At 43.5% G+C, this 27,893-nt stretch overlaps 1 protein-coding gene across 1 annotated transcript in view; it reads left to right on the forward strand.

Moving 5' to 3' along the window:
* The window catches only part of VWA3B (von Willebrand factor A domain containing 3B), a 981,637-nt gene that overhangs the window by 254,786 nt on the left and 698,958 nt on the right, over window positions 1-27,893 (forward strand). Inside the window, exons 11-12 of the mRNA XM_086934174.1 lie at window positions 17,627-17,765; window positions 18,104-18,235. Coding sequence (XP_086790300.1) covers window positions 17,627-17,765; window positions 18,104-18,235 — 271 coding nt within the window. The remainder of the gene's footprint in view (window positions 1-17,626; window positions 17,766-18,103; window positions 18,236-27,893) is intronic.

A 27,893-nucleotide genomic window follows, 5' to 3' on the forward strand; every position in this document is an offset into this window, starting at 1 on the left:
GGTGCCGTAAGACAAAGCGTGCTTGTTAGCCTCGCCAATAAAGATGCAACTTTGGGTAACAACACTCACCTCAGGACCATACAATAAAACAGCAGCGTCAGGTAGCTTCTATTAGCAAAATCTCCCTTCGAGACTCACATATTTGCATACATTCGTATTTATATATCTGGGTGGAAAGGGGTACATAATTTGGGGTTCCTAGGGATCAGGTACATCAAGTGGGATTAACACATTTAAACTGCACAAAGACATTAAATTCACATACTTACAGCTGCATTACATTTAACACATCAACACAAAGTTTAGCATAAGGTGCACGTACCCTTGATTAATAGTTCTTGCAGTATCAAATATCTACCAGTTTGCATGCCACAAGGCCATTTGTTGCCCACTTTATGCTCACCTTCTTATATTGCAATACTGCACACACCCAAGAGAAGGGCACTGTAGATCGTTAAGGTGCATCATAGCCATGGGAAAAAACACATGGCGCTCCTTGAGAAGTGTGGAACCCAGAGGACAACCGTCATCCAAATACGTAAATTATTTTACTTGACTATGTCATGCACATCTGCTTAGAGATTATATGTATATCTAAAGAGTCTTGGGGCCCGGACAGTGCCAGTCAGAGCTCAAGATCACTGCTCCATATAGGAGCACCCTTCCACCCAACAGAGTAGCGATTAAGAATTACTTGAACAATGTGTTTGACTCACCACATGAAGAAGCACCTCTGATTCACAGGGAGAGAACCCTGCTCCACTCCATTGATCCAATGCATGGATTCCTCAAAGAGAAGACAGAACATGGAGACGGCCATGAAGAAGAGACGATTTATGGCGTATCAGAGTGGGAAGAGTGGAAAGGGAATTTTTGATTCAGCCCGGCAGAGAACAAACCAGTGATCCTTGATAAAAAATGTCTCCTACTATTTCCTGATCTCCAACTTATCCTTGAGAGGTATCCTGGCCGCGGTGGGTTTTCTCGCTAAGTGGAAGGTGATATATATTTACTCAAGCAGAGACTGTCAAAACCTTTTTAGGAATTCTTGCCACTGAGAAGGGTTAAGTTGAACTTTTTAAAAATAGTTTTCAGCATTTTTCGTTCTCTATGAGTGGAGGGAGTACTGTTTCCTACGTATGTGAGTAATCAGGTTGATAGCTGACTCACTATTTAATTTGTGTTCTCTTTTCTCCCACCCATGCCCAGGGGCCTTAGTGGGCCACTGGGTTCTTCATTAGATGTTTGAGAGGCTATTGGCTCCTTAAATTATGTAATTTCCTTCTGCTCAGTAAATGCTTAGGTAAAGATCATATGCAAACCTTTTCTTCAGTGTAATGACGTTTTCCCTGTATGTTTCTCTTAATAAAACTATTTGAATCTAAACAGTCTTGTGAATGTAAAATAAACTACATTATTATGCAGGAACAGAATGTAATCATGAAATTACATTAATAATTTCCACCGTTTAGATCTCTCTCACTTCCTGAGTTGGATCTCTGTGAAATGTTCTGCATGTAAAATATTTTATAGCTTTCCGAAAAACAATATATGTAGCTATGTAAGTGCTATCGGTTCCATTGTCAGTTACACTTTATCCTACTCCATTTGAGCTCGCAAGGGGTTACTCTTGCATTCTTCCAGCTTACAAAGTTTAAATCAATTGCAACTAGTTTTTCTACCTTAAGTGAGTAGGGGATCTTCAATGATGGTTACACCCATGTGTGAGATCCTCTGGCAGTTTTTATATATATATTTGCACAATACTCTTTTCCCTAAAGAAACGGACATTTTCAAAACAGTAATATATATTCTGACAGTCTTTTGTAAGCTATAATGGTCGTATTTGTTTTTTAATTTTAAATTAACATGTCACTAGATTACAAAACGTTAGAAAACATATTTACAAACCTTTTTTTTAAAGGATAAGTAGGGAAAAGAAAAGCATTGTAGCTAGACAGTCTTCAGCCTACAACAGCTGGAAAACTGATACAACTCAATTAAGGAAGCACAAACCACCAGTAAAACATCATGCCCCGTTGGTGGCATTAATTATGTTTTCCTACTCCTGGCAAGTGAATCCAGCAGCACTGAGGTCGGCCCTTTTTTACTTTATTCTTTGGAAACCTTTCCAAATCTGCTAAAAAATGCTTCACTTAAAATCTTTTAATATAAGGAGTTCGCTTTTTCCTTTCACAAAAAATGCTTCATTTTTGTATGTAATGCACTTCTTGTCTTAGGAAGAAGAACCAATAATATCCTCATGATCTCTGTGTTGTTTGTCTTCGGGAGAGTCATCTCCCCTAGGAATCTCCACAGTGTTGGAAGATGTCAAGGAGGAACTTGAAGAACAGAAATAAAATGTGTCTTCATGGCCAGCAGAACCAGTGCAGATACTAGAACACAGTTGCTCAATCCATTACCCTAACAACTCTTCAACTGGGAGATCTGACAAGAGATCATATCATGATGAATCTCAATTTTCCCAGATAAGGCTAGGGTTGCCAATGTCAGTGTCAAGCACTATGGCAACATAATAACCATCTAAGACCCAATCAGTTTAGAAGAGGTTGAGACTTTCATCATCAAAAGACAGTGCAACTGTGAAGCAGCATTCAGCATCACTGTATTTGACATAGAGCAGATCTTTACAACATTTGGCTGGAGTATTCTACAGTATACTCACCACCATGTGCAGCAATGTCTGTGGTGATACTTTACACATCTCATCCACTTCCTTGTTGATTTACATCTCCAATACATTCTGCACCTTTAATGCATGCTACTCTGATATTGATGGTCAGGTGTATCTCATCCCTTAGTGCCTCAAATTCCAGCTCAGCCTGTAGCGGTATCCTTCCACCACAGCAAGTCTCACTGTTCAGGGCCTCTTCCAGGAGGTTTACAACCCCGAGGAGGCAGTCATGTAAGCCTACTAGCTAACAGTCAAAGTATTCCAGACCCCGTTCTCATCATTCCCAACGTTCTAGCAGTAGATCACATATGATTCAAATATGCTGTATTCCTGAATCTATGTCTACTACAGTCTCATCTACATAAATTGTCTGAAAGTACTCTCCAGCCATTGCTGAATCTCGACCTTTCAGGGAGTCACCAGTTTATGATATTAACACCTTTAATGATGCACTAATGAGATGGGAAGCAAAGCTCAACGCATCAATACTCACTCCTCCAATATTCACCTTGTTATTTTTTAACTCTGCATTTTCCTTTTGCTTTTAGACCTCTCTTACCTTTTAAGTACCAGATTCATTGGAGCCAGCAATTAACTGTTTCATAGTTCTTACTTCATTCAAATCAGCTCCTACTAGAATACAGAACAAATATAAGCCTCAGAGCAAGACCCATTGCTCATTCAAGTAGATCTCCATCTAGACTTATTTTTTTGTATTTGTATCCGCTGGCAGGAACTATCATGCAATGGCTCCAGCACTTACATTTCTTCCTAAAAGAAAGAGCAAAACATTTGGTTCTATTTTCAGAAAAGTATGTAGAACATCAGCCAAGCTTTCAGTGTGATTACCCTGCTAGATAGACATGACAGACCTCTGTGAAATTCATTGCAATGCTTTGTGAAGAATTCCCACCTCCCTGCCCTTGCAAGCTCAGAAACGATGTTTGCGAGATCCTGAAAGAGGGAATGTTATTCTCTGATCAGATCATATATGTGGCTTCTGATTTCTCACACCATGCTTTTCATGGCTACTGTCATGGCTTCCTTGTTTTGACTGATAGGTCCTAAGGCCGAAGTATAGCAAAATATTCTGATTTTAATATTCTTCTGTAACACGCTGTGGCTCACATGCTGATGAGATTATGCATCATATAAATTCAGAGATGGAGACACTCAGAGCTGTGTCCTTCAAAAAGAAGAAGGAACACAATAAACTTCTTTATAACCCCTATGTTCATCATTCCGACTAGAATTGGGTGCAAATCCCTCAGTGGCCCAACAGCCACCGCTGGTGATAAAAGATTCCCGAATTCATCTTCGCGTTCCTTTCCTAATTTTCCTTTCTTTCTCTTCACTTTTTCTTTGCTTTAATCAACTGCCAAAATGTATTTACCATTTATTGCCATGTGTGTTTAAATGTCACTGTCTGTTTTACATTTATTGTTTGTTTTGATTACATTCAGTTTTGTTCACATTCAGTTTTGACACCGTGTTGTGTATAAAAGTCTTACTTTGGTTTAAATTCATGCTTTACACAGGTCTTGTCTGCTTATAATATGTTTTGTTTGACAAATGAAGTATAATTTTAAAAAGTAATTGGTATAAATAAAAGTACCTGGTTGGAAACAACAGTTTGCGTCTTCAACGTTCCATGAATATGATTGTAATTGAATAGTGGAGAGGCACTCTTTTTTGATTGCACACATATCTAGGCCCAGCCTCCCCACTTGTCCACTAGGGCCAAGCTCCCCTTGTACTCCCAAGAGCCAACAGCAGCAAAGACAACTGATACAGCGCTCCAATAGAAAAACTGTCTCAAAAATACCATCTGTCTCCTCAATACTCACCATACACCTTTATACACTAATACACAGGCCCATATCACCAATGAGACAATTTTGAGCAACTGAATCAAGTGGTTTGATTTTAAATCTATTCACATATTATTTACACTATATTTACAAACTTCAGTTTTATTTCTCATTGTCATATATATGAATCATTTATTAACAAATCAAACCACTAATGGTTGATGGATCAACTAATGGAAACTAGACCATGAATAAACAAGACCAGCTTGTCTTTTCGAATCTAATTTTTATTAACTTTATTCTTATAAAAAAAAAGCATTTTAATGTAATAATTCTTTATTTCATAAGCAAATAAGAAAGCAGCATTTTAATAGGAAAACAGAATTAGAACTGAATTAGAACGGACATTTCAATAGCGAGCTCAAAAACATGAATTAATAGCAAAGAAATTTGTTTCCTTTCCCTAAATCTATTTCCCTGTCTGCCTCACGCATCACCTAGAAGGGAAAAACAAAGTCTGCTGTCCTTACGTGCGCCAAAAGTCCGACAGCATGTCACCTTCACAGAATTCGGAAAGTAAGAGTTTTTTCTCCACTCATGGTGTCACAGTTTATTCCTTTCTCTCTAGCTAAACTTTCTACATTTCACATTCCTTCAGAGGAATCCAGATTTCCCATTGGCTGAGACATGTCAGTCCATCATTAAGTCATTTCTGAATTTTGACCAAGCTCGGGCTTTACATAAGCTCCATTGTCATTTCCTTCCGTGACATTCGGCTCCCTCCAAAATGTTACTTTCACTCAAGTTCAGAACATTACTTCCTAATCTTGGCAGACATTTCTTCCTGTCCTTGAGCCTTCTCTCCATGAGCATATTCTATTCAAGCAAAGAATTGTTAATGTTTGTGCAGCAAAAATTCCACTACTGCGTAAATGCAAGGCTCCACTCCGGACAAGGTTTCTCGTCTGCATCTCTGTCAGACATATTTTTTCAGAGCCAACTTTAGGCCTCACTTCGGAAACTATTATTAAACAAACACAAGACATTAATTAATTAAAGAATTGAGACCCATTCTGTTACCCTCCCCCTTTGCTAATTAACAGGTTAATTATGTTACCTAGCTTAGCACATAAAGCAGCATCATATTTAAGTAACCTTTTCGAATCAGGAACGCTTAGAGCTTTTTATCACAAAAGACACAACAAAAGCACATAAAATAAGCACATGCCATTATTTAAAACTGCTGCATTTAATATTTGCAAAGACAATAGACAAGGTTAGTTTATGAATTTTCTTTGCAAATGCAACACAAAGCATGTTAATCCCGCGTGTAAACCCATGATGAATGTATCTTTAAACTAGGTTGATTAATGTTTTCACCACAAACTTGTTAATATTATTACTCTAATTAGGAGAGGTTAACTTCCCAAGTCTGAACAAAATTTTGTTCTTCATCTTGCTCCATCACAACCAATCAAAGAATGGAGAGCAGCAAAGGGGAAAGATAGCCAGCAACCTTCACCAGTTGCAGAAAAACCTCTGCAGAAAAATCTCCTGGAGACAAATAGTGATTTCTTTTCCCACCTCTTTGGTAGGAAGAAGCATCAGTAACCATCTAAAAGAGTAGCAAGATATCAAAAAAGACAGATGGGTGCTGAATAGTGTGTAAAATCTCTATTCTCTGAGCCTTCAATCATCTCCTTTGGACAGACCGCAAATGAAGACCTCCCACCGGTTGCATGTCAAAATATTAACAAAAATATTGCGATTCACTATTTTTGCGACAAAATATCGGGAACAAAAACATTAGGTATACATTCTTTGTATGCAAACCTCAAAATATTGAAAAAAAATAGTGTCAACCAGAATATTGTCAAAAAAGGTAAGTATACTGAAATATCTATATAGACGGCATTATATTGACTTTATTTCACATTTTAATGTTTAAAATTGGAGTATAATTAACATAAATATAAAAAAATAATCATGTGTTGCAATTTGGAGAGGTTATATTTACTAGTCCCAATCCATTCTGAGCAATAGACTGGGAAGAGTCAAATTTAGGAGGGATCAAATGTACTCCCAGCTCAGCCTTAGACAATGCAGGAAAAGAGTTGGACTATGGAAGGGTTATATGTACTAATCCCAATCCAAGCTGAGCAGCAATAGGGACAGTGTTGGACTTTACTATTCCAACTCCAGTGTAAGCAAAAGCAGGAAAGTGTTGGACTTTGGAGGGATCAAATGTACTATTCCCACTCTAACATGGATTTTGGAGGTGTCAGATTTACTCCTAAACATTAAAAGGAACAAATGTAAAACAAAATACATATATTTAAACATATTTAACATATAAAATATGTTTATTAAAGATACATTTAATGTAATAAAATAAATTAAATGTTGCAAATAAAATTTAAAAATATATAGAAATTTAGAAATATTTAAAATAAATACACTTCCTTCCCTTTAACTACCTCTAAAACACTGACAAAAAATTGGAATTAATAGAAAAAAATAAAAAAATGATTTTTTTTATATTAAAATAATTACTGAATACAATTATTTAAATGAAATTAAAAAATAAATATAAAACTAATTTACAATTGTGTATAATTAAATAATCTGAACAACCTATTAACATTGAACTAAAAAACAACAAAAAATTAAAACAGCAATTAGTCAATTAAATAATTTACACAATTAATTATCAATCAATTTAATTTATATAAATAAATAATTAAAAATGCTGAACAATAATTGACATTTTAGCTATTGTCCCTCCCTAAACCACTGCAAATTGAACAACTCCCATACTAAATTAAACATTTCTAATTACTTAAAAAATAACGAATATATTTTAAATTATAAAATGATATTTCGTACAACTAAATCAAATAAAATCATATTATATTACATATTTTAAAAGAAACTATATTATGTACCTAAAAAACATTATCCTTACCTTCTATATTCTGTCCCGCAATATTTTTGATTTGACAATATTTTCAACACAATATTCTTGTATCACAATATTTTTCCCATGATATTTTGTTGATTTGCTCCTCCTATTATCATCAGGAAAGACGTCCATAGGAAGTCAGCACACTTCTGGAGAAATAAGCCATGGAACCTGACATGCCTTGCCAAAAGGTAATGGAATGTATTCCTCTTACCTACAACCAAAACAAGAACTCACTCTCGTCCTGGACCAGAAACACAGCAAACAGATGGATAAAGTGGGAAACATTAACCCTTCACTAAATCTACCCACACCTCCATCAAGGGAGTGTTTCTATCCCCAAGAACTTCCAGATGCTTACATCCACATTCCAACAGTGGAAAAATATCAGAAGTTCCCAAACTTCTAGTAGGCAATGATCACTATCAGAGCAAAGTCCTACCACTCAATTTAGAGTTTTCTCCAAAGACATTTCCCATATTCATGGAAGTAGCTGGCACACCTAAGAAGGAAAATACTTTTTGGCTGCCCTTACCTACATGGACAGAGGCCTCAAACCCTAACACTTTCTGTTCTTCACAAGCTAAGTTTGCAAGCCAAATTTACAAAATGAACATCAGTTCAAGTTCAGTGCATCAACCACCCAGGAGTAGTGCTGGACACTCAGGTTTGAAAAGTGTATTCTATGAAGGAGAGGTTATTTTATATCTGCTTGAAATGTCACAATCATAAAATGGCAACATGTGTGATGTCCTGCTAAATCTCATCTCTACTGGGACCCGAGGCATCTTGAACCTTTCGGGTCCCTCGTGCCTGACTCCATGCAAGGTCTCTATTGCAGTGCCTAGAAGATCAATGAAACTAGTACTCTGGCAGTTAGAACACTACCTGACTTTCCCAGAAGCTGCTATCAAATCATTGCCCTGGTGGTGCAATTTGAAAACTTTTTGAAAGGTATTCCGTTTCAACAAGACATTCAATGCAAATAATTGTGAGCGATGGCTCTGTAATGGGATGAGGTTGGCATGTCGATGACCCACATGTGCAAGTAACACAGTCCCAGAATGAAATGATCTATCAAATCACCCTTCTGCACAAGTCACATGACTGTCAAATCTTTTCTTTCAGCATCCTGGAGGAACGCTCTGCCAGATGAACAATGTAACAGATATGTACTTTTTGAACAAGCAAGAAAGGATAAAGCCCAGAGTTCTGTCTCTCAAACCACAAATGATCTGAAAATGCAATTAGTCAGTGACCTGCAGATCACAGCAGTTCATCTTTGAGGTGTTCTAAATGCAGAAGTGTACTTACTCTCAGACCTTTAACCTTTTCAGTAAATCACAAGTCGGCCTCTAAATGACAGAGAACTTCATGACATCTTGCATGAGTGTGGTTGACTCAATTAAGCCTCTTCACAGATATAGGAAACAAGAACTACCCAGAATTCACGTCCATCTGCTACCAACCAGGAAAAAAGGGCAATGCAGTTTTAAGCGATTTGTTGATGAAGTCTGTTTATACATTTCCACCAATTCCCTTGATGCCATCAGCTAACATTAAGTGAAGTATTCCAAGGCCAGAGTGATCCTTATAGCTCTAGAGTGGTCACACCAGTGGTGGGGTTCACTGACTTTGTTCACCTGTTGGAGTGACCATAGTGGAGGCTGCTGCTTAGATCAGAACTCCTATAAATTCAAAACCTGCTCCTGCACCCCAGCCTTCCATCACTGAGCTTGACATCTTTACGACTGAACTCATTTGTTGTGATCAACTGAGCCTTCATTAAGATTTCCTACTTCTCCAGGACCACTGGAATTATGTGATAGTGCGGCCACTGTGATTTTCACATAATTATAGATTCGCCACAAATCCATAATTTGCTGCACAGTCTGCTGACTTTAACAGAAAAGAACATTTGTTTCTAGCACAGTTGGTTCAAAAGTTACTAAAACGCTGCTACACGTGTTGCTGTGCAGTAGAAGGTCCTTTGCAAAGGTTGACTGGTCACCTGTGTGTTGCTTGCTTAGTGCTATATATGGGTGTTAAACTAATGCCCAGGCAGTGCTGACAAGTTTAAAAATGACAAAATAATACTATCACAAAATGTGCCGCATTATGCTGTATAAATTGCCTATTCATGCCATATAATTTACTAAAACCTTCCGCATAATTTGACCTTTCCGTCCGCATAATCCCAGTGGCACTGCTTATAATGTAGTAACATACAAGAAAGGGCAGAAGCGTGTGGTGGGGGAGGGGGGTCAATAATTACTCGACACCCCACCCTCTTCTTTGGATTATAAAATTGAATAAGATGGGGGTACGATTAATACAATTTCAATTTTGCCCTTTTCTTAATACAAATCTAAACGTTTCGCTCAACCTTTCATAAATCCAAAGAAATGCCAATCAAGAATTCTGGAAGAGCCTGTCTAGGAGCAGATGTTGCTGACAAAGGATCACCACTATGATGAAGCATGCCATCTACTGTGAGAGAGGAAGCATTTCCTTTAATAAAATATGCCTCACAGAGCAATATCTTTGAGTATTTTAACCAACCTTGGAATAAGCATGTAAGTAACTTTGGAATGTATAGAACTAGTGTTCCTGTCATTCTTGGTTGTTCCTCTACAGCTAAACAAAGATGAGCCCTGGCACTCCAGTCATACATCACTCCATCAACTCCTCCTGGAATAAGTGATAACATTAAAAATCCTGTGTCAATTATAACACCCATAGTGATAACTGGGCAGGTAACCTGTGGGCATTCCCTCTGCATTAAATCCTCAGAAAAGCCCAGGGTCAACAAATTATAGGTTCATCCGTCAATCAAAGTCAGATGACAAAAGCACACAGAGGCCAAGGTGAGGGCCCCTTCTCTCAGTTGCATTACGAGCCCGTCTTGGGTTTCTCTCCCATTTTTCCTGCAATTTAAAGAGTCATAAAACTGTAATTTCAGTTAGACATTCAGTCATAAGACAGATTGTACTGAGACCCCTCATCCTTCTAAGAAATCGTGGCACACCATTTCTTATTTTTAAATTAGTTTTTTTACACCATTTGCACAGACTGACACAAGTAATCCACAAATGATTCATCATTGTCATCCCTGGCTGGACGGTGCTTTATAGGCCAATACTGAGAGCTTATTATACCAATGTTATGAAGTGGCTCCAAAGTAACATGTTAGGTACTCTGAAATTTGGATAAATAAGTAGATGCATGAATTACTATCAAGGGTCCTTGGTTCCTGAAAATCATTTTTTCCTTATTCAAACATTCTATCAGTACTGAGACTGATCTCAATCCAGAGTGTCTCTGGTTTAGCAAATTACTTGTACAGTATTCTTTTACCATCACCTACCATAGTGCACTAATCGAAAATCGTGCTCCAGGTGTTGCTTGTCGTGCTGTCAGTACCACTATGAATTCGTACATGATGCTTCAATGACACATCAAATTCATGACTGTTGTCTAGTGGTCTTCTGGTGAAAGCCATCAGCTTATGATGGAACTTGCCATAATTTCTCATCTGATCAGATTTTTCTTTGGGGAGATTGAAGGATTGTGAAGTATTGTGGCTCCCATGGATAAAATCCAGTTTGACATGCAGAGTACTTCTGCAATATCTGCTGAGGGTGTGATTGTTTTCTTCCTGAGACTGCTTGCATGTGGAACCAGTGACCTGGTATGATTGCATCCTCAGATTTCCACCCCTTAGGAAGGAAGACATGTCTAAATCTGTAATGTAGCATCTACTGAATACCAGACCTTTCAAGACCCATAGCCAGTATGGGCAAAACAACTATTGATGATAACAAATCCCCACCATGGGAATCTCGTTCCACTCTATGTGTGCAATGAATGTATGTGAACTATTCGATTTGTTTTTAATGAAGAGTGATGTTTTAACCACTAATGAAACAGGTGGGACAAGTCATGTGGTTCTGAATTGTTTCTTGTCTTGCCTCCAAATTATACCATATTCAAGGAGAAGGGAAGTGGCAGCAGTGGATGAGATAATGTGGCATCAATTTCGAAGGGTCACCTCATTAAAGTGTTTAGAGTTTCCTCCTTTTACTCTTTTACAGCAACATTATAAATCAAACCCACAAATACGGGGGGCCTGGCTTGGAAAGCCATCATGGCGGATGCCATCTGAAGTGGCTCAACCTCGCCAAGCCAATATTCCGACATAATCCGCCGATATTACACCTTGGGTGGATCCGGCATCAGCTGGACTGACGAGAGGGCCCCTGGGGCTACACTGAGGCTGAAGGAGGGTTGCCCTAGACCCTGGAGCTGGACCTTTATGTGGGGTTGCCCAGGCCTGGCCTCCATGACTCGTGGCTCTTGGTGCCCGGCTGGCACTCCGGAGTGGGGTGTGTGATGGGCATGGCTCTTGGGGCAGCCCCCTCTTTGCCTGGAAGAGGCGGCAGAACACAAGCTGCCTTGGAGGACTGCCTGATCGGAGCCAGAGTGTCTGCAGCGATCGGCCGCATGTACCCAGCGGCTTCCTTCATCTAGTACAGCGGGGTCAGGTAGGTCAGCCCGTCTCCGCGGGACCGTCCCAGGATACGTTGGCGATGGACTCTAGTGTAACATCTTGGTTCGATGCTGGGGAGCAGTGCGGGCACCAACCAGGACTGAGGGGAGGCGCCCATAGGCTGGCATCGATGAAGCATTGAAGCCCCAAGTCCCGTAAGGTTGGCCCCTCGCCCCCCGGGAGTGTGCAAGTTTAGCAAACAAAAGAGGTGACCTTGCAGCCCTGGAACACAGACTTGAGCCTGGTTCGCCCCGCCCCACTGGATTTGGCCTAGATTAAGTTGGCTTAATGACGGGGGCTTTGCTCGAGGCGGGGACACACTCATGCAGCGCAACATAGGCCTTAGGCCAGGGGACTTCTGCGAAGGTGCTTGCGCTGGGACCAACACTTACCTACACAACAACCGCCATAATGCAATCCCGCGACATGCTAGACGCCAAGATTAGTGCGGTCGGCTTTGAGGTTTCCTTTCTCTATCAAGACCTCAGGAAGGCAATAGACTGCATCACCGAGGCGACGACCAGAGTGACATCAGTGGAAGATACCGTCGCAACTCTACAGCAAAAGGTCAATAGGCTCACAGTTGTGACCCAGGAAGTCACCACATGGCTGGAAGATGCGAAGGGCCAAGCAAGACAAAACAATCTACGCTTTATTGGTTTCCCTGGAGGGATGCAAAGACGACTCAGCGGAGGGCTTGTTGACACAGTGGTTGGAGTCTTTCCTGCCAGAGGGCTCCCTTTCTTCTTGTTTTGTAGTGGAACGAGCCCACAGAGCACTTAAAAAAAAGCCCCCAGAGGGAGCGGCCCCACCCAATTATAGCTAAACTGTTGAACTATATGGATTGGGACGTTAGTCTTCAATTTGCCAGGAGCCAGAGAGAAAATCTGATACATGACTCCCATACATCATGATTTTCGTTGATTACACGCGGCTTGTTCAGCAGCAGCGCCAATCGTTCGCCAGGGCCAAACGCAGAGAGTTTAATATCTAATATATGCTTGTGTACCCTGCTTGGATGCGCGTAATCTTTAAGAATAAATCCTTGTTTTTTGACACCTGATAGGTTATCTTCACATGGGCCGACGAAACAGTGCTTATCAGGCCTCATATTCCGCCTCACCTAGAATTAACCCTGGGGGTAGTTCGCGTAGTAGCGCTACGCGTAGCTACGTGAAGAGCACTTCGCACTACGCAAGCTATGCGTAGCTATGCAAACTGCGTAGTGCGGTAGGGAAAATGCTGTTCGCACTGATTGCAGAGTGCCGGATGCTTGTCCGCACTGTGCAGTCATTGCTAACGGCATCTTGCACAGAGCAAGTGGTCGTTTTCTGCAGCTCAAGTAGATTTGTACTCGAGAGGCAGCTTTCTCAACGCGGACTGGTAGTTTCTCATCCTGAGCGGTCGCGAGAATACGTGACCACTCACAGTGAGAAACCTGACCTCCCCGTGTTGAGAATCTTTCCGGGAGGTTTATTTTCCACGCTTGCGAGCGACAACTTGATGTTGCTGATCGCGAACAAGGAAAAAGTCTCACTGGGATGGTGATTTTGCTCACTCGCGGTCGCCAACTTGACGTTGAGGACCACCAGCGAGCAAAAAATGCCCGCTACGCGTGTTTGCACTGTGCTGTGTCCATTTCGCGTAGCGCGTAGTTGCACAAACTACGCACACTCCGCGAGCGTAGCGTAGTGTTTCGCCCAGGGTTAACTAGAATCAGACTCTACCCAAGGCACCAGAAGGAATCGGCCAAAGAAGTCTACCTCCAAACGACGGCACAGGTCGTGATCCAGCTGGCGATCTCAGATGCAGGGTGATGACTCCTGACTATAATCCGCAGTGAATTTAACTATATAACCCACAGGTGGCCCACGCTTAGACTCAGATCAAATGGCTGTGTTTGAAACATTATATGGCTTGGCAGATGTTAACAAGTGCTACCTGCACACCCTGAGACATAATGGTTGAGGGGTATCGTGGCATTGGTGGGAGACTCCTTGGGCCCCCGTTGGAGCCCATGGTCCATCCTGACCATTACAGATACTTCATGTTGTCTGATGTGTTGGCCCCGCACTTCCCCCTTCAGATGGTGTATGTCACCCTGGCACCTGTGTGACCTGTCTACCATGCCATCATCTGACAAACAATTTTGGACTACTTAGATTCCAACTTGTATACGGCCCCTTCTCTTATGACACTATGGGAAGACCTTAAACCACCAATACGGGGAGTAGATATTAGCCACCGAGCTAGGGAGAAACTTTGCTGTCAGGCACATGTGGTAGATCTTGAGGCACACCAACGTGCTCTAGAGACTGAAGTAAGAGAGGGCACAAGACCCAATGCCACATGTGGTCTCCTCTTCACTCAACAGCGGCAACAGCAGCTGCTTACAAATGAAGCTCAACGCATCTGGCAGGTGACTCAATCCAGAATATATTAGTGGGGTGATAAATCCAGGAGAATGCTACATTGCCTCTGTCAGGCGGCGTTGTCGCCCACCCCATTATTGGTGTTGCGTAACACAGAAGGGACTCTATGCACCACAGCCACTGCAATCGCTCAAGTGTTCACATCATATTACTCCGCACTCTATACAAAACAGGAAACCATAACTCGAAACCAAATTGAGGAATTCCTCAGAGATATACTACCCAAATCGCAACCGGGTCACATTCGCAAGCAACCTGACTAACCAATTACAGTTGAAGAACTCAATCAGGCACTGTCGGGCCTACGACCAGGCAAAACACCGGGCCCCACGGGTTCCCAAGTGAATTTCTTTTGATCTCACATGTCCCTCTTGGGCCCGCATCTCCTTGCGGTGTTCCATGAAGCCCTAGAGAAACATATCCTCCCCCAGATTGGCGTCATGATGAAATTGTGGTGTTCCTCAAGCCGGGCCACCCTCCTGAGGAACCCTCCTCATACCACCTTATCTCTCTTCTGAACCCTGAGCCTAAGCTCCTAGGTAAGGTCCTGGCAGATTGTCTCCGCACACATATCCATGAGCTTGTCCACCCGGACCAGGCGGGTTTCATGCCACACAGATCCACACGACACAACATCAGACGGTGCATAACGCTATGCGAAGGCCTCGGATCTTGGACTCCCTGCAACCCTCCTACTTGCTGACATTGATAATGCCTTTGACTCCCTCAGTTAGCATGATTTATTTCTCTTTTTGCAAGCACTCAGTTTCGGCCTGTGTTTTCTCTCATATGTCTGTCTGTTATATGCAGGTCACACGGCTTCAGAGCGGTTGGCGGGGATACACTCAGAGTGATTCCCCATTCATTGGGGCACAAGACAGGTGTGCCGGATTTCTCACTTATTCTTTGCTTCAGTGATTGAGCCCCTGGCGACATGGGTAAGGCGGGACCCCCTGGTGCGGGGATGACTTGTCTGTAGAAATATCAGACAGAATCGCATTATATGCAGATGACGTCCTGTTCTTTCTTACAGATCCCGGGTTTTCTGGCCCGCGTGTTTTGCAAATCATACGAGTATTCGGGGAAAATACTGGGCTTAAAACTAATCCAGCAAAGTTGGTGCTGTTCCGGTCTGTGGAGATCAGGGGAGGGGTACATGGTCAATGCAATTAACGCATGCTACGGAAGGGTCCTGGTATTTAGGGGTGTTCATTTCTCCACACCCAATAGTCACATGGTCACACAATATTGCTCCAATATTGTCATGCCTCAGAGAGGAGATTAAAGCGTGGCCACCTCTGCTTTTATCCTTATATGGGCAGTCGTCCATCTTTAAGATGGTCTCCCTTCCACAAATACCGTACCGACTTCAAAACTTCCAATATGAAATTCCACCTTCGTGGTTCCGGCAAATTAACACTCTCCTAAACCAGTTCCTGTGTGGAGGAGACGCAATTCGGGTGGCCCTCCGGACATGTACAGAGTCCACTTATTGCGGAGGGATCACCGCGGCCAACATACACACATGCTACTCTGCTTCTCACTTACTCAATATTAACGAGTGGTGGTATAGTGCACAGACTGACCCGGCTTTCACAGTCGAAAGGCGAGCGATGAACCCTCAAACCTTACTTGGCCTCTTATATTTTCAATCGAACCTAGATCATTTGCCACCCGCATGTAAAGTGGTCCTATCATTATGGCGGGGTTTAGTTGAGAAGATGGGCTGGAAAGGGCGAATGATGTAGACAACTACACTCTGGCATGGTACTTACCTCCGCCAGGTCGCCACACTACCCGGTTTTAGGGCTTTGGATATTATTAGGATCTCAACACTGGGTGACATAATGTACGGGATGGTGCTCAAGTCCTTCCAACAACTGCAAACAGAATACCAACTACTCCCAAGGGGATATTCCTGATCTCACTGACAACGATTGGACTAAGGCCCTAGCTGGTCCCTGTGGAGCTGCTATCGCAACTCGGTATCGCCTTATCTAATTTAAGACATGTACAGAGCCTACTACACGAGATCCCAGCTCTGGCGAATCGGCGTGATCCTGTCCCCCACCTGCCTCTGATGAAGAGATAAGGAGACAACTTTTCTACATACGGTATGGAACTGTAGGGCACTCCAGCCCTTCTGGCGAAAAGCGGCTTTGTGCCTAGAACAGGTCATATCATGGCAACTTGCCCTTGACCACAAATTATTTTTACTACATAGCACTAGTGGGTTAGGGGGTAACCGGTATAAGCATCATCTTCTTTTTCTAGGAGTACCGCTAGCTAAGCTGGACATAGCTAAGCACTGGCAGGGGACCTCGCCACCGTCTGTGGGGGAGGAGGAAACGTGCCATGGATAGATGCATGAGGACGGAGTTAGCAGTGTAAAAGGCTCGAGGCTGCCCACAGAAACATAACAAGATCTGGTCTCGCTTGGTCACATTCAGAGGCATAGACCTGGCCCCATATAATCCTCCATTACATAAAACACCCACGCATGTATGAGTGGAGTCTACCAAGATTAGCAAACATGATTTCTCAGGACATTTGATAGTGACAATCCATAGGTCGGGGTGGGGTGTATCACCTGTGCCGAAGTTGATTGTCGTGGTTCTATTATTTTTCTGTCTTTGGTTATACTTTTGCAACATGTAATTGGGCTTCACGGGCCAAGATGTACCGGCGAAAATACCAATAATATTTGTTTAAAAACAAAACACAAATACAATCTTAGTCACTGTGGTCTTGGAGCCTCCTGACCACAATACAACGTTTGAAATGTATTGAATCTTTGACCCATGTCTCTGGGTTAGCTAGTTTAAAGTGAACTTATAAAGATAAACATGAATTGGTACAGTGCTGCTTTCATTTCACGGTCAAGGGTTAATCTGAGGCCTTCCTCTGAAGATGACCATCAACTGGGATTTGTAAAACACTTCAACACTACCCTGCCCCAGGCAGCAGTCTATCTGCCCTTGGAAAAGTGGTATGCATGTAAGCCTACAAACTCAACAACAGCTGCCCACATGAAGGTAAGATGCACAGAAAAGGCTCACAGGAAATTACACCATGAGTGGGCAGACCATGTTACTCAACAAAATAAAAGGCTTCTCTTTGTGGAAAGGTAATTATACAGAAAAATAACATTAACACATGTGATGGTTTTATAAACAGGGTCAAATGGCTGCAGCAAGGAAGCAGAGAACTTTTTGGCACTGTGCTGGAAGATCAAGTTTGCATCCTGATCGATACATCTCAATCAATGAAAGACAAACTATCTCTTGTGAAGGAGAAACTCTTCCAGCTGATGCAGGTTAGATAAAATTAATACATATGTAATGTGACATTTACATGTTAATACCAGAAACCTCTATAATGTGTTTGCTATTCTGATGAATTCCAGAAAAGGGGTTCACTCTAAACTATAACCACATCCCTTGATACTAAAGGGGTTATGTAGATTTTAATTGGCTGATGTCTCATCTACCCTATATTCATATATACATTTTAAATATGGTGATGAGACATTTGCCAATCTTTGACAAATTCACTGCCAAACTCCAAATAACCCCCTAACTCTGATGCAGTTTCTGTATATGTATTTTCTCTTAGGAAACATATTGGTAATACTGTACATACTCTCTTTAATAGGAGCAGCTGCGATACAAAGACAAGTTCAACTTCATTAAATTTGATGCACGTGCAGCTTCATGGAAAGAGAAGCTTGCTGACGTCAATGAAGAACATTTGGAGAATGCTTGGTTCTGGGTGAAAGGTCTTCAGGTAAAACCTCTGGCACACTGTTTAGTGCACGTGCATTGTATGAATGGCTGCATACCTTTCAAAAGAATGTCTAATACTTACCTTCAGAGGTTTTTCATGGTAGAGGTCCTTTAAGGTTATCAGGTGAAGGGTTGCACAGACCTGAGCATTAAACCTTCAAGGGCTGATTCCCTGAGGTTGTTGGACTGCATGCCTTCATGTGAAAGCCACTTATGTCTCAATCATCAGTATTTAATTAGCATGACTAAATAACAATGTTTTGCTCACATTGTATTGTAATTGTCATACTGTCACGCAGCACTTCCCTCCCTCAATTATCCATCTACAAATATCTAGCCACTAACCAGTCACTTTTTTTTAACTTACCAAAGACAACAGCATGGTTGATTTAGGGGAAGAGATGTTTGTGCCTAGGCCTGCCTAGGTACAGTGTTCACAGTACATGATCACAGCGCAACAGTCCCTGTGCGACTGGCTGATAGTGTGAAGGACTGCTCACATAATATAAAGAAGAAAATTTGAATTGTAATATATGTGATGTCCCAAACTATGATTCTCGGCAACAAGCACTATTTCACTCATTGATGAGCGTTTTATCAATAAAACTAAATTGTATTTTTGTGATAAGTAAAATCAGTTTGACGCACTGGGCAGCTGGCGTCCTCACTAGTGTTTAATTTGTTCACGATAGTTTCGCGTGATTTTTCTTTCCAACAGCAGTTTGACAGCCTATGGACCACCATACTGCAGCTGGGTCTCGCCTTGGGTGATCTTAGAAAGGAGATCCCATGGATTGATCTCTCCGCCCTTAGCCCTGTGTGATCGTCCGCCTTAGCCCTGGCAAACTGAGTCCTGGCTAGTGCCAGCAGATTCATAGTCCGGTGCGGCTAAGTGTATCCAAGGAATTTGTCTACTGAACTGCTGGAATCAATTCACATTGGAATGTTCAGCAGTAAATATATCTTTATGGCTGAAAATGCCTCCATTTATGCCTGCCACGAATTCATAACAATGATCTTGGCAAGCGTAAATGGGTTTACTATTCTGTATTCCACCACCACACATGCGGAGAGAAATGCAGTAGTGAATCAAATCAAATCAAATCAAATCAAATCAAAATAAGCTTTATTCGATATTCACAAAGGATATCATAAAAGCATTCATACATTTGTTAAAAAAAGTAGCTGTACAATTAAAAGCATGGTTATCATTAAAAGTAAAGAGTATAAAAGACATTTTCATTTAAAAAGGTTGGGGAAACCAAAATTTCAAAAGAGAGGACTAATATACATAGGTATCTTAGCGAGCGGCAGTATCACATAGACCCTTGTAGCGAGTTCCTAAATTTAAGCAACAATTTTAAAAACTGTTCCATAGTACGTATGACATCCCTGTCCTCTAACTCTTGTAAGCGCTCAAACGCATCTTTACAAGACCTCAGGCCCCATCTCTTCAATAAAGGTCTCAATAAAGATTTCCTGGGGATCACATAGTAGGTACAAAATAATATAGAATGAATGTTTGATCGGACAGAAATGTCATCACATGGACAGGGGCACAAATTTCGAGACCAATCATTGCATGAAGGAAATGTTATAAAACGAAAGAAAGAGCCCAATCTAAATCTAGCGAGCAGCATTCTGGTAAAACAGGAAAAGTCAGTGGAAAGATATGATTGAAGCCCCTTATTCGAGGTAATCCTTTGATAAACCTGGATTGTTTTATTTAGTTTTTGAGTAGCCCATCTCTTGGCTTCCAGGTGATCCAATAGGATCTTTCTCAGGTTTTTCCTTGAAATGTGCTCCAAAGTAATAGGGTCGGTGTAGAACTCTGGACGACCAATGTCATAGAAGAACTTTTTAACATATGCCAACCATTTCGTGTGTTTTACCCCCTCCAATTTGAAGATATCCAATATTACTTACGATTTAGAGCGGTCTCAGAGGTGGTCCAGATTTTATGCCACAAAAGAGGTGGCTCAACTTTAATTAAATCTGAAATACATGGTAGGCCTAGCTCTATATGAATCATATAGACAGATGTTGCTTTTGGTGTCGCTAGCAGGTACCTTAAGAAGTTATTTTCCACTATTTGGATTGATGAAATATTATTATCAATACCCCAAAGGCCGGCCCCATAAGTTGCTGTTGAAACACATTTAGCTTTATATATAATAATAAGCTGTTTTACTGGCCTCCCTCCTATTTTGCTGGCAAAATCTCGAAGCCCCCCAATTGCTCTGACAAAGGCGAGTTTCCTCGTTTTGACAGCAGACTGACATGTCACCTTCCTATGGACACATATACCCAAATACGTAAAATTATCAACTGTCTCCAGTCTTAGATCTTCAATGAATATGGGACAGGGGATTTTCTTTGTTCTCTTACTGCATACCATAGAAAAAGTCTTCCCGATATTCACTTTCAAGCCCCTTTCATGCATAAAATCAGTGAAGGCGGTAACCGCTCTTTGCAGCCCCAATCTTGTTTGGGAGAGAATAGCCGCATCATCGGCATACAACAAGATTGGGATGGCTTGGCCTCCCACTTTCGGGTAATCACATTCAATGTTTTTCAAATGTTCACCAATGGCATTTATGTAGAGGGAGAAAATCAGGGGGGCAAAATGCACCCCTGCCTAACCCCTTATTGATGGTAAACCTTGGCGAACACTCTCCCTTCGGACCAAACCGCACCCTGGCACCCGCATCTCTATAGAGTTTCATGATAAAAATGAGGATTGATGTGTCCATCCCTAGGTGCTCAAGAACTTTCCATAACTGTTCATGAACCACACAGTCAAAGGCTGAGCTTAAATCTATGTATGTTACATAGAGGTTACCCTTCTTTACCTCTACGTATTTAGACATGATAAGATGTAAATTCAAGCTCTGTTCGACTGTGCCCCTTCCAGTTCGAAAACCATATTGGAGTTTTGAAAGTATGTCCTCCTCTTCCGTCCATTTATGTAAACGCTTCAAAATGATACGACCCGCAATCTTCATTAAGGAATCAAGCAAGGAGATTGGCTGATAACAAGATGGTAAATGCCTATCTCCTTTTTTATATATGGGTATCACTATGGCCTCAGCCCAGGTTGGGATTTGACCAGAAGCATTCGCAGAGTTCAGGGCAGAGGTTAAAATTGGGGCCCAAAAATCTATTTCTGCCTTGAAAACATCTGCTGGGATGGCGTCCGGGCCAGGTGCCTTCCCGGATGGGCTCTCCCTTATAGCCAGCTCCACCTCCTCACACGAAAAAAATGATGTCCTGGTCTTTGGTAAAGACCAGCACATGTGGTCAGGTGAGTGGTGGCCTTCATCTTTAGGCATCTGCCCCACTCCCACACAATCTGCCAGTAATCCAGGGGTCATCTTTGACACCCTGCTCTCCATGGAGCTTCAGATTAATAGGACTGTGGCCACCTGTTGGGGCATCATCAGGACCCTCAAAAGAATCCTCCATTATCTTTCCCCACAGGCACGCAAGCAGACTGTAATTGCCCTTGTTGGCTCAAGGCTTGATTATTGCAATTCACTTTACGCCAGGGCCAACAAGGGGCTTCTGCAACGTTTGCAGGTCGTGCAGAATGCGTCGCTGGCCCTGCCTTGGCTTTCTTCCGCTACCATGGCAAGGAAGAGTCTCCACTGGCTCCCTATCACCTCCAGAGTCTCCTTTAAACTCCTGTGCCTCACTTATAGTGCCCTTATGGCTGGCCCTACCGACGCTCTTGGATCCTTGCTCACTCGGTATGTTCCTAGCAGAAGTTTACGCTCTCTAGAGATGAACCAACTGGTAGTCCCGCGCTCTAGGAAGGCCAGATGAGGGAGCAAGGCGTTCTCCATTTTAGCACCCCAAGTATGGAACACACTCCCCCTGGAGATTAAATCACAGCCCTCATTGGATCTTTTCAGGAAGGCGCTAAAAACCAGGTGCTTCATTAAAGCCTATCAGTAAGTCTCTGTCCATCTGGTGTTTTCAGCTTTATATTGAGATAGGCGCCTTGACGCCCACTGGGCTAAGTTGCGCAGTTATAAATTCTGCTTCATTCATTCATTCATTCATTCATGTTGGAAGGGCATTTTCTCGAGAGCCTTGTAGTTAAATGTGAGGGAAGGATGGGTTCCGATGTGGTGCTATTGGATGAAATGGGTTTACTATATAGTTGTTGGAAGTAAGCGGCCCATGTCTCTCCATCAATTGCAAGGTCCAAACTCCTCTCAGGCATTTTTACCCATGGAAGTGGGGTATTTAGGAATTTCCAGAAGGCTGAAGGGTCACGATTTTCACAGGTTGACAACAGGGTCTGCCACGCTTCCACCTTCAGAGATTTTTTCCATTTTTTGATAGCCAGACGATATCGAAGTCTGGCCTGACGTATCTCCATGGTTGGCTTCGGTGTTGTATGTAGTGCTTTCTTCAGCGATGTTAGAGCCCTAGAGCAGTTTTTATTGAACCACCCTTTAGGGGTAATCGGGCCTGGCTTGAACTGTCGTGTAAGTAGTTGTTTTAGACTGTCCTGTATTTTCAAAAAAGCTTCAAGAATAGTTTGGGGCTGTTCAGTCAAAGACAAACATATGTGTACCTCCTCCCACCTCAACTTCAATAAATTTTTAAGAAGACTGGCTGGATTGATTTTATCCCATTTAAGGGTGTAGCCATTAAGTGCCCCCAATTTGATAGGTTGTTCATAGGTTATTTTGGGGTTTTCTTGTGTATTAGTGGGAAGGGGTAACACAATAGATAGGGCCAAAGGATAATGGTCGCCATATAGGTGATCAAGAGTATCCCAACAGGATATTAAAGAGGCATGCATCTTTGAAAAAATAATAAAATCAATAGTGGAGTTTACTGCTCTGCCATGAAAGGATGGTTTAAATGGTCTTCGAGGGAAAGATACATCATTTGCAAAGTCTAAGTTAAAGGAAGCCATGAAATTATTTAATGAATCCCCTATTTTTGTGTGTAAAAAGTGGTTTGGAATGTCATCATCAGATTCAGTTTCTTGTAGGGGAGAAAAGTCACACAAACCCCTTGAGGCGTTTTGGCAGATATAACAGTTAAAATCGCCCATAAACGCTGTCGCACACTCGCCCCCACACGTTTCTTTAATCGAAACAACAACATGGGACAGGTCATCTAAGACTTTCTCCAATCGCTCTAAGGGCATATTATTATAAAAATTAATAATTAAGAGGCTCAGGGATGGACCTATTTCCATGACAATTATTTGGTAGGAATCCCTGAGTACCTGTTTCCGAATCCTGTGCCCTACTCCAACACTAACGTATATACACAGGCCCCCCCTATGTCTGCCCTGCTTACTTGCTATCGCTGATGAATGAAAGGTCTGGTAGCCCACTAGATGTATCGGGGTAAGCACCCAGGTCTCCTGGAAGCACAGGACTGAGTAGGAATTTACCACATCCTGCCACGCCGGTTGAGCAATTTTTGAAGAAATTCCGGCCAGATTCCAACTAAGAATCTGTAACTTGAAAGATGGTTTCCCATTTTCCACACAGGTAGACGAAGTATTTATGGTATTTCGCTGGTGTACCGGGGGCGATATATTTACTAAATCCATTTTATTTGCCCCGTTTACCATCCCTTTTACTGGCTTCCTGCAACCCAAGTGGCCCTTTATAGATGGTGCTTTAAGAGGTATACCAGGTGTCTTCTCCCCGCCCAGGTAGTCTACTTTCGCTGGGGAGAGTCATTCTATATCATCCAGACCATAGAGTGGCTCGTAGTGATTATAACAGGGAAGATTCCAAGAGGGAGTTAATGGTGGAAAACATTGGCCATAACCAGCAGAGTCATATCTAGGAATTGGGGGAAATATATTTTCCCACATTTTGTCTCTATCGGGGTAAGGGTTATAAGCAGGAAGTATATTTTCCATCCCTCCATGCCTTGAAGGATACAAATTATGAGCTGGTCTTCTGTGCTGTTGGAAGGAAAAATTGTCAAAATGATGTTTAGGGTGATATGGTTTTGGGGGCATTAGTGTTTCAGGATAAAAATATGATAGTGATTTGGGTGTAATCGGGCCTCTATTAAAGTCTGAAAACCAATCCCTAATATGTGCGGTGACTCTAGGGTCTTTGAAAGTGATAATTATTATGTCCCCCTCTATATCTTTAGGGCGTATGCCCACCCAGTTTGTTCTTCTCACCGTAATGATATCACCATTTAAATGAGGTGGTAATGGCCTGTTGTTTTTTAGCCAATATATGACCTTATTTTTAAGACTAGTATGGTTTTCATATGCTCCTGAGGGTGGTAAAGGCGGGACCCCCGTTAAAACAGTGACATTGTGTGAAGCAGCTGGAGGTAAGTCCACATTTCTTTCCTGTGGCGGTCTTTTATATTTGGAGTCAGTCTTATTCGTATCCAGTGTGGATTTTGTATTCCCCATTCTTGCCGATTCCACAAGGGAATTTATTTGAGCGGACTGTGCCCGTGAGTTTAAAGGCGGTTTAGGTGGAACGAGAGGAGCTTTGTTAGCTGGCCTCAATGTAGCTGAGGATGTTTGTGTAGTGAGAGTTTTTGATCCCTTTATAGTTTTGTCCTCTTTGGACATTTTCACCACATTGGTCATTTTCTCTCCCTCCTTTGTATTAGGAGGGTTAACTGAGTCCTTGCTAGTTGTAATGATTTGAGTAGGACATCCTATAAGGGTATCCAATTGGATTCCTAATCTCTTCACTCTCTCTACTATTGGAGTTAGTAACGCTTTCAATAAATGTTCCATCGCATCAACAAAATCTTTTATAGAAGGTGGAACTTGAGAAGTTAGAGTATTTCTAGCTACATTGGGAGCCCCTTCAACTATTTAAAGTAGTTCTTTCCTAAGTGAGTCCTTTGAGGGCATTAGTTTTTGTGCAGAAGTATCTGCCTGGCCCAGGCCTCTTTTTCTACGCTTTTTCGGAAGCGATCGAATAGTTACCTGTTTCCTTTTTGAAAGGTTAGAGGGAGTCGGAGGTTTAGAGGTCGTATGTATGAAAGTCACTGGTTGGGATTGTCTTTGCTGTTCAACCTCCACGGGTGTTGGTACCTCCATGGTGCATGAACTTTCGTGCTCAGAGGCCTTAGGTGATTTATGGGTAACGAGGTCAATGATTGGATTACTACTAGGGAGGGGTTGCTCAAGTTGATAAGTAATAGATTTATCGTTTTTGGGGGACGAGCTGGGCTTGAATATTAAGGGGATATTGTCCGTATTAAACAGATCAGCATCTGTGTTTTCTGGGATTAGGTTAACCGAATGTACATCAGGAACAACTTTAGTACAGGAGTCTAGTACAGTATTTTTAAGGTGCTCGATTGATAGACGACGAGCGACACGGCGCTCTGCCAGGGCCAAGTCTCTATCGACTTCAGCAGTGGCTCTAAAGAAGAATGTGTCCAAAGGACCCAAGATGGAAGCCCCTACCATAGGTGTAATGGCATCCGCAGCAGGCATAGACATATCTGGAGGTTTTTTAAAAATAAGTTGATGTGGTGAACCAGACCCCAAGGGCGGGGATGAACTCGTTAAGGGGATGGCCAAGCCGAGCCTTGTCTGGCCTTGGAGGGCCGTAGAGGGCCCGCCCTTTGCCCGGGCTTCGCTCCGGGCGTCCCGCTCGCGTCCCGCGACGCTGGGGGCTCGATGTTTTTGTAGCCCCTCCTGTCGCGTCTACCGCGTCAGGGAACGCGCCGCCGCAAAGGCTGCCGGGATGTGAAGTCCCGGAGCGGCGGCGCGGCTGGTGACGGCGGTAGCTGTTGTTGTTGGTCGCGGATCTTCAGGCGGCCCACTCCTCTTGTGCCTCGATCCTACAATGTGCTCAGGTATGGATTTGCTCCCCCCCGCTCCACCGAGGGCTCGATGTTTTTGTAGCCCCTCCTGTCGCGTCTACCGCGTCAGGGAACGCGCCGCCGCAAAGGCTGCCGGGATGTGAAGTCCCGGAGCAGCGGCGCGGCTGGTGGCGGCGGTAGCTGTTGTTGTTGATCGCGGATCTTCAGGCTGCCCACTCCTCTTGTGCCTCGATCCTACAATGTGCTCAGGTATGGATTTGCTCCCCCCCGCTCCACCGAGGGCTCGATGTTTTTGTAGCCCCTCCTGTCGCGTCTACCGCATCAGGGAACGCGCCGCCGCAAAGGCTGCCGGGATGTGAAGTCCCGGAGCGGCGGCGCGGCTGGTGGCGGCGGTAGCTGTTGTTGTTGGTCGCGGATCTTCAGGCTGCCCACTCCTCTTGTGCCTCGATCCTACAATGTGCTCAGGTATGGATTTGCTCCCCCCTGCTCCACCGAGGGCTCGATGTTTTTGTAGCCCCTCCTGTCGCGTCTACCGCATCAGGGAACGCGCCGCCGCAAAGGCTGCCGGGATGTGAAGTCCCGGAGCGGCGGCGCGGCTGGTGGCGGCGGTAGCTGTTGTTGTTGTTCGCGGATCTTCAGGCTGCCCACTCCTCTTGTGCCTCGATCCTACAATGTGCTCAGGTATGGATTTGCTCCCCCCCGCTCCACCGAGGGCTCGATGTTTTTGTAGCCCCTCCTGTCGCGTCTACCGCGCCAGGGAACGCGCCGCCCCAAAGGCTGCCGGGATGTGAAGTCCCGGAGCGGTGGCGCGGCTGGTGGCGGCGGTAGCTGTTGTTGTTGGTTGCGGATCTTCAGGCTGCCCACTCCTCTTGTGCCTCGATCCTACAATGTGCTCAAATATGGATTTGCTCCCCCCCGCTCCACCGAGGGCTCGATGTTTTTGTAGCCCCTCCTGTCGCGTCTACCGCGTCAGGGAACGCGGCGCCGCAAAGGTTGCCGGGATGTGAAGTCCCGGAGCGGCGGCGCGGCTGGTGGCGCCGGTAGCTGTTGTTGTTGGTCGCGGATCTTCAGGCTGCCCACTCCTCTTGTGCCTCGATCCTACAATGTGCTCAGGTATGGATTTGCTCCCCCCCGCTCCACCGAGGGCTCGATGTTTTTGTAGCCCCTCCTGTCGCGTCTACCGCGTCAGGGAACGCGCCGCCACAAAGGCTGCCGGGATGTGAAGTCCCGGAGCGGCGGCGCGGCTGGTGGCGGCGGTAGCTGTTGTTGGTCGCGGATCTTCAGGCTGCCCACTCCTCTTGTGCCTCGATCCTACAATGTGCTCAGGTATGGATTTGCTCTCCCCCGCTCCACCGAGGGCTCGATGTTTTTGTAGCCCCATCTGTCGCGTCTACCGCGTCAGGGAACGCGCCGCCGCAAAGGCTGCCGGGATGTGAAGTCACGGAGCGGCGGCACGGCTGGTGGCGGCGGTAGCTGTTGTTGTTGGTCGCGGATCTTCAGGCTGCCCACTCCTCTTGTGCCTCGATCCTACAATGTGCTCAGGTATGGATTTGCTCTCCCCCGCTCCACCGAGGGCTTGATGTTTTTGTAGCCCCATCTGTCGCATCTACAGAGTCAGGGAATGCGCCGCCGCAAAGGCTGCCGGGATGTGAAGTCACGGAGCGGCGGCGCGGCTGGTGGCGGCGGTAGCTGTTGTTCCTCCTGGAGTAGAAAAAAGCAAAAAGAAAAAATTTACATTTGCACATTGCTGAACCCGTACCACAGTGCCTTTATTTACAATATGTAAAATTATGCCTTGGGAGAATAGGATCCGGGAAATGGGTTACATGTCTTTCCAAGTGGTGTGCCCGGAATATGACTGG

Source organism: Lissotriton vulgaris, chromosome 8 (genome assembly GCF_964263255.1).
Source record: "Lissotriton vulgaris chromosome 8, aLisVul1.2, whole genome shotgun sequence".
Taxonomy (NCBI): Eukaryota; Metazoa; Chordata; class Amphibia; order Caudata; family Salamandridae; genus Lissotriton; species Lissotriton vulgaris.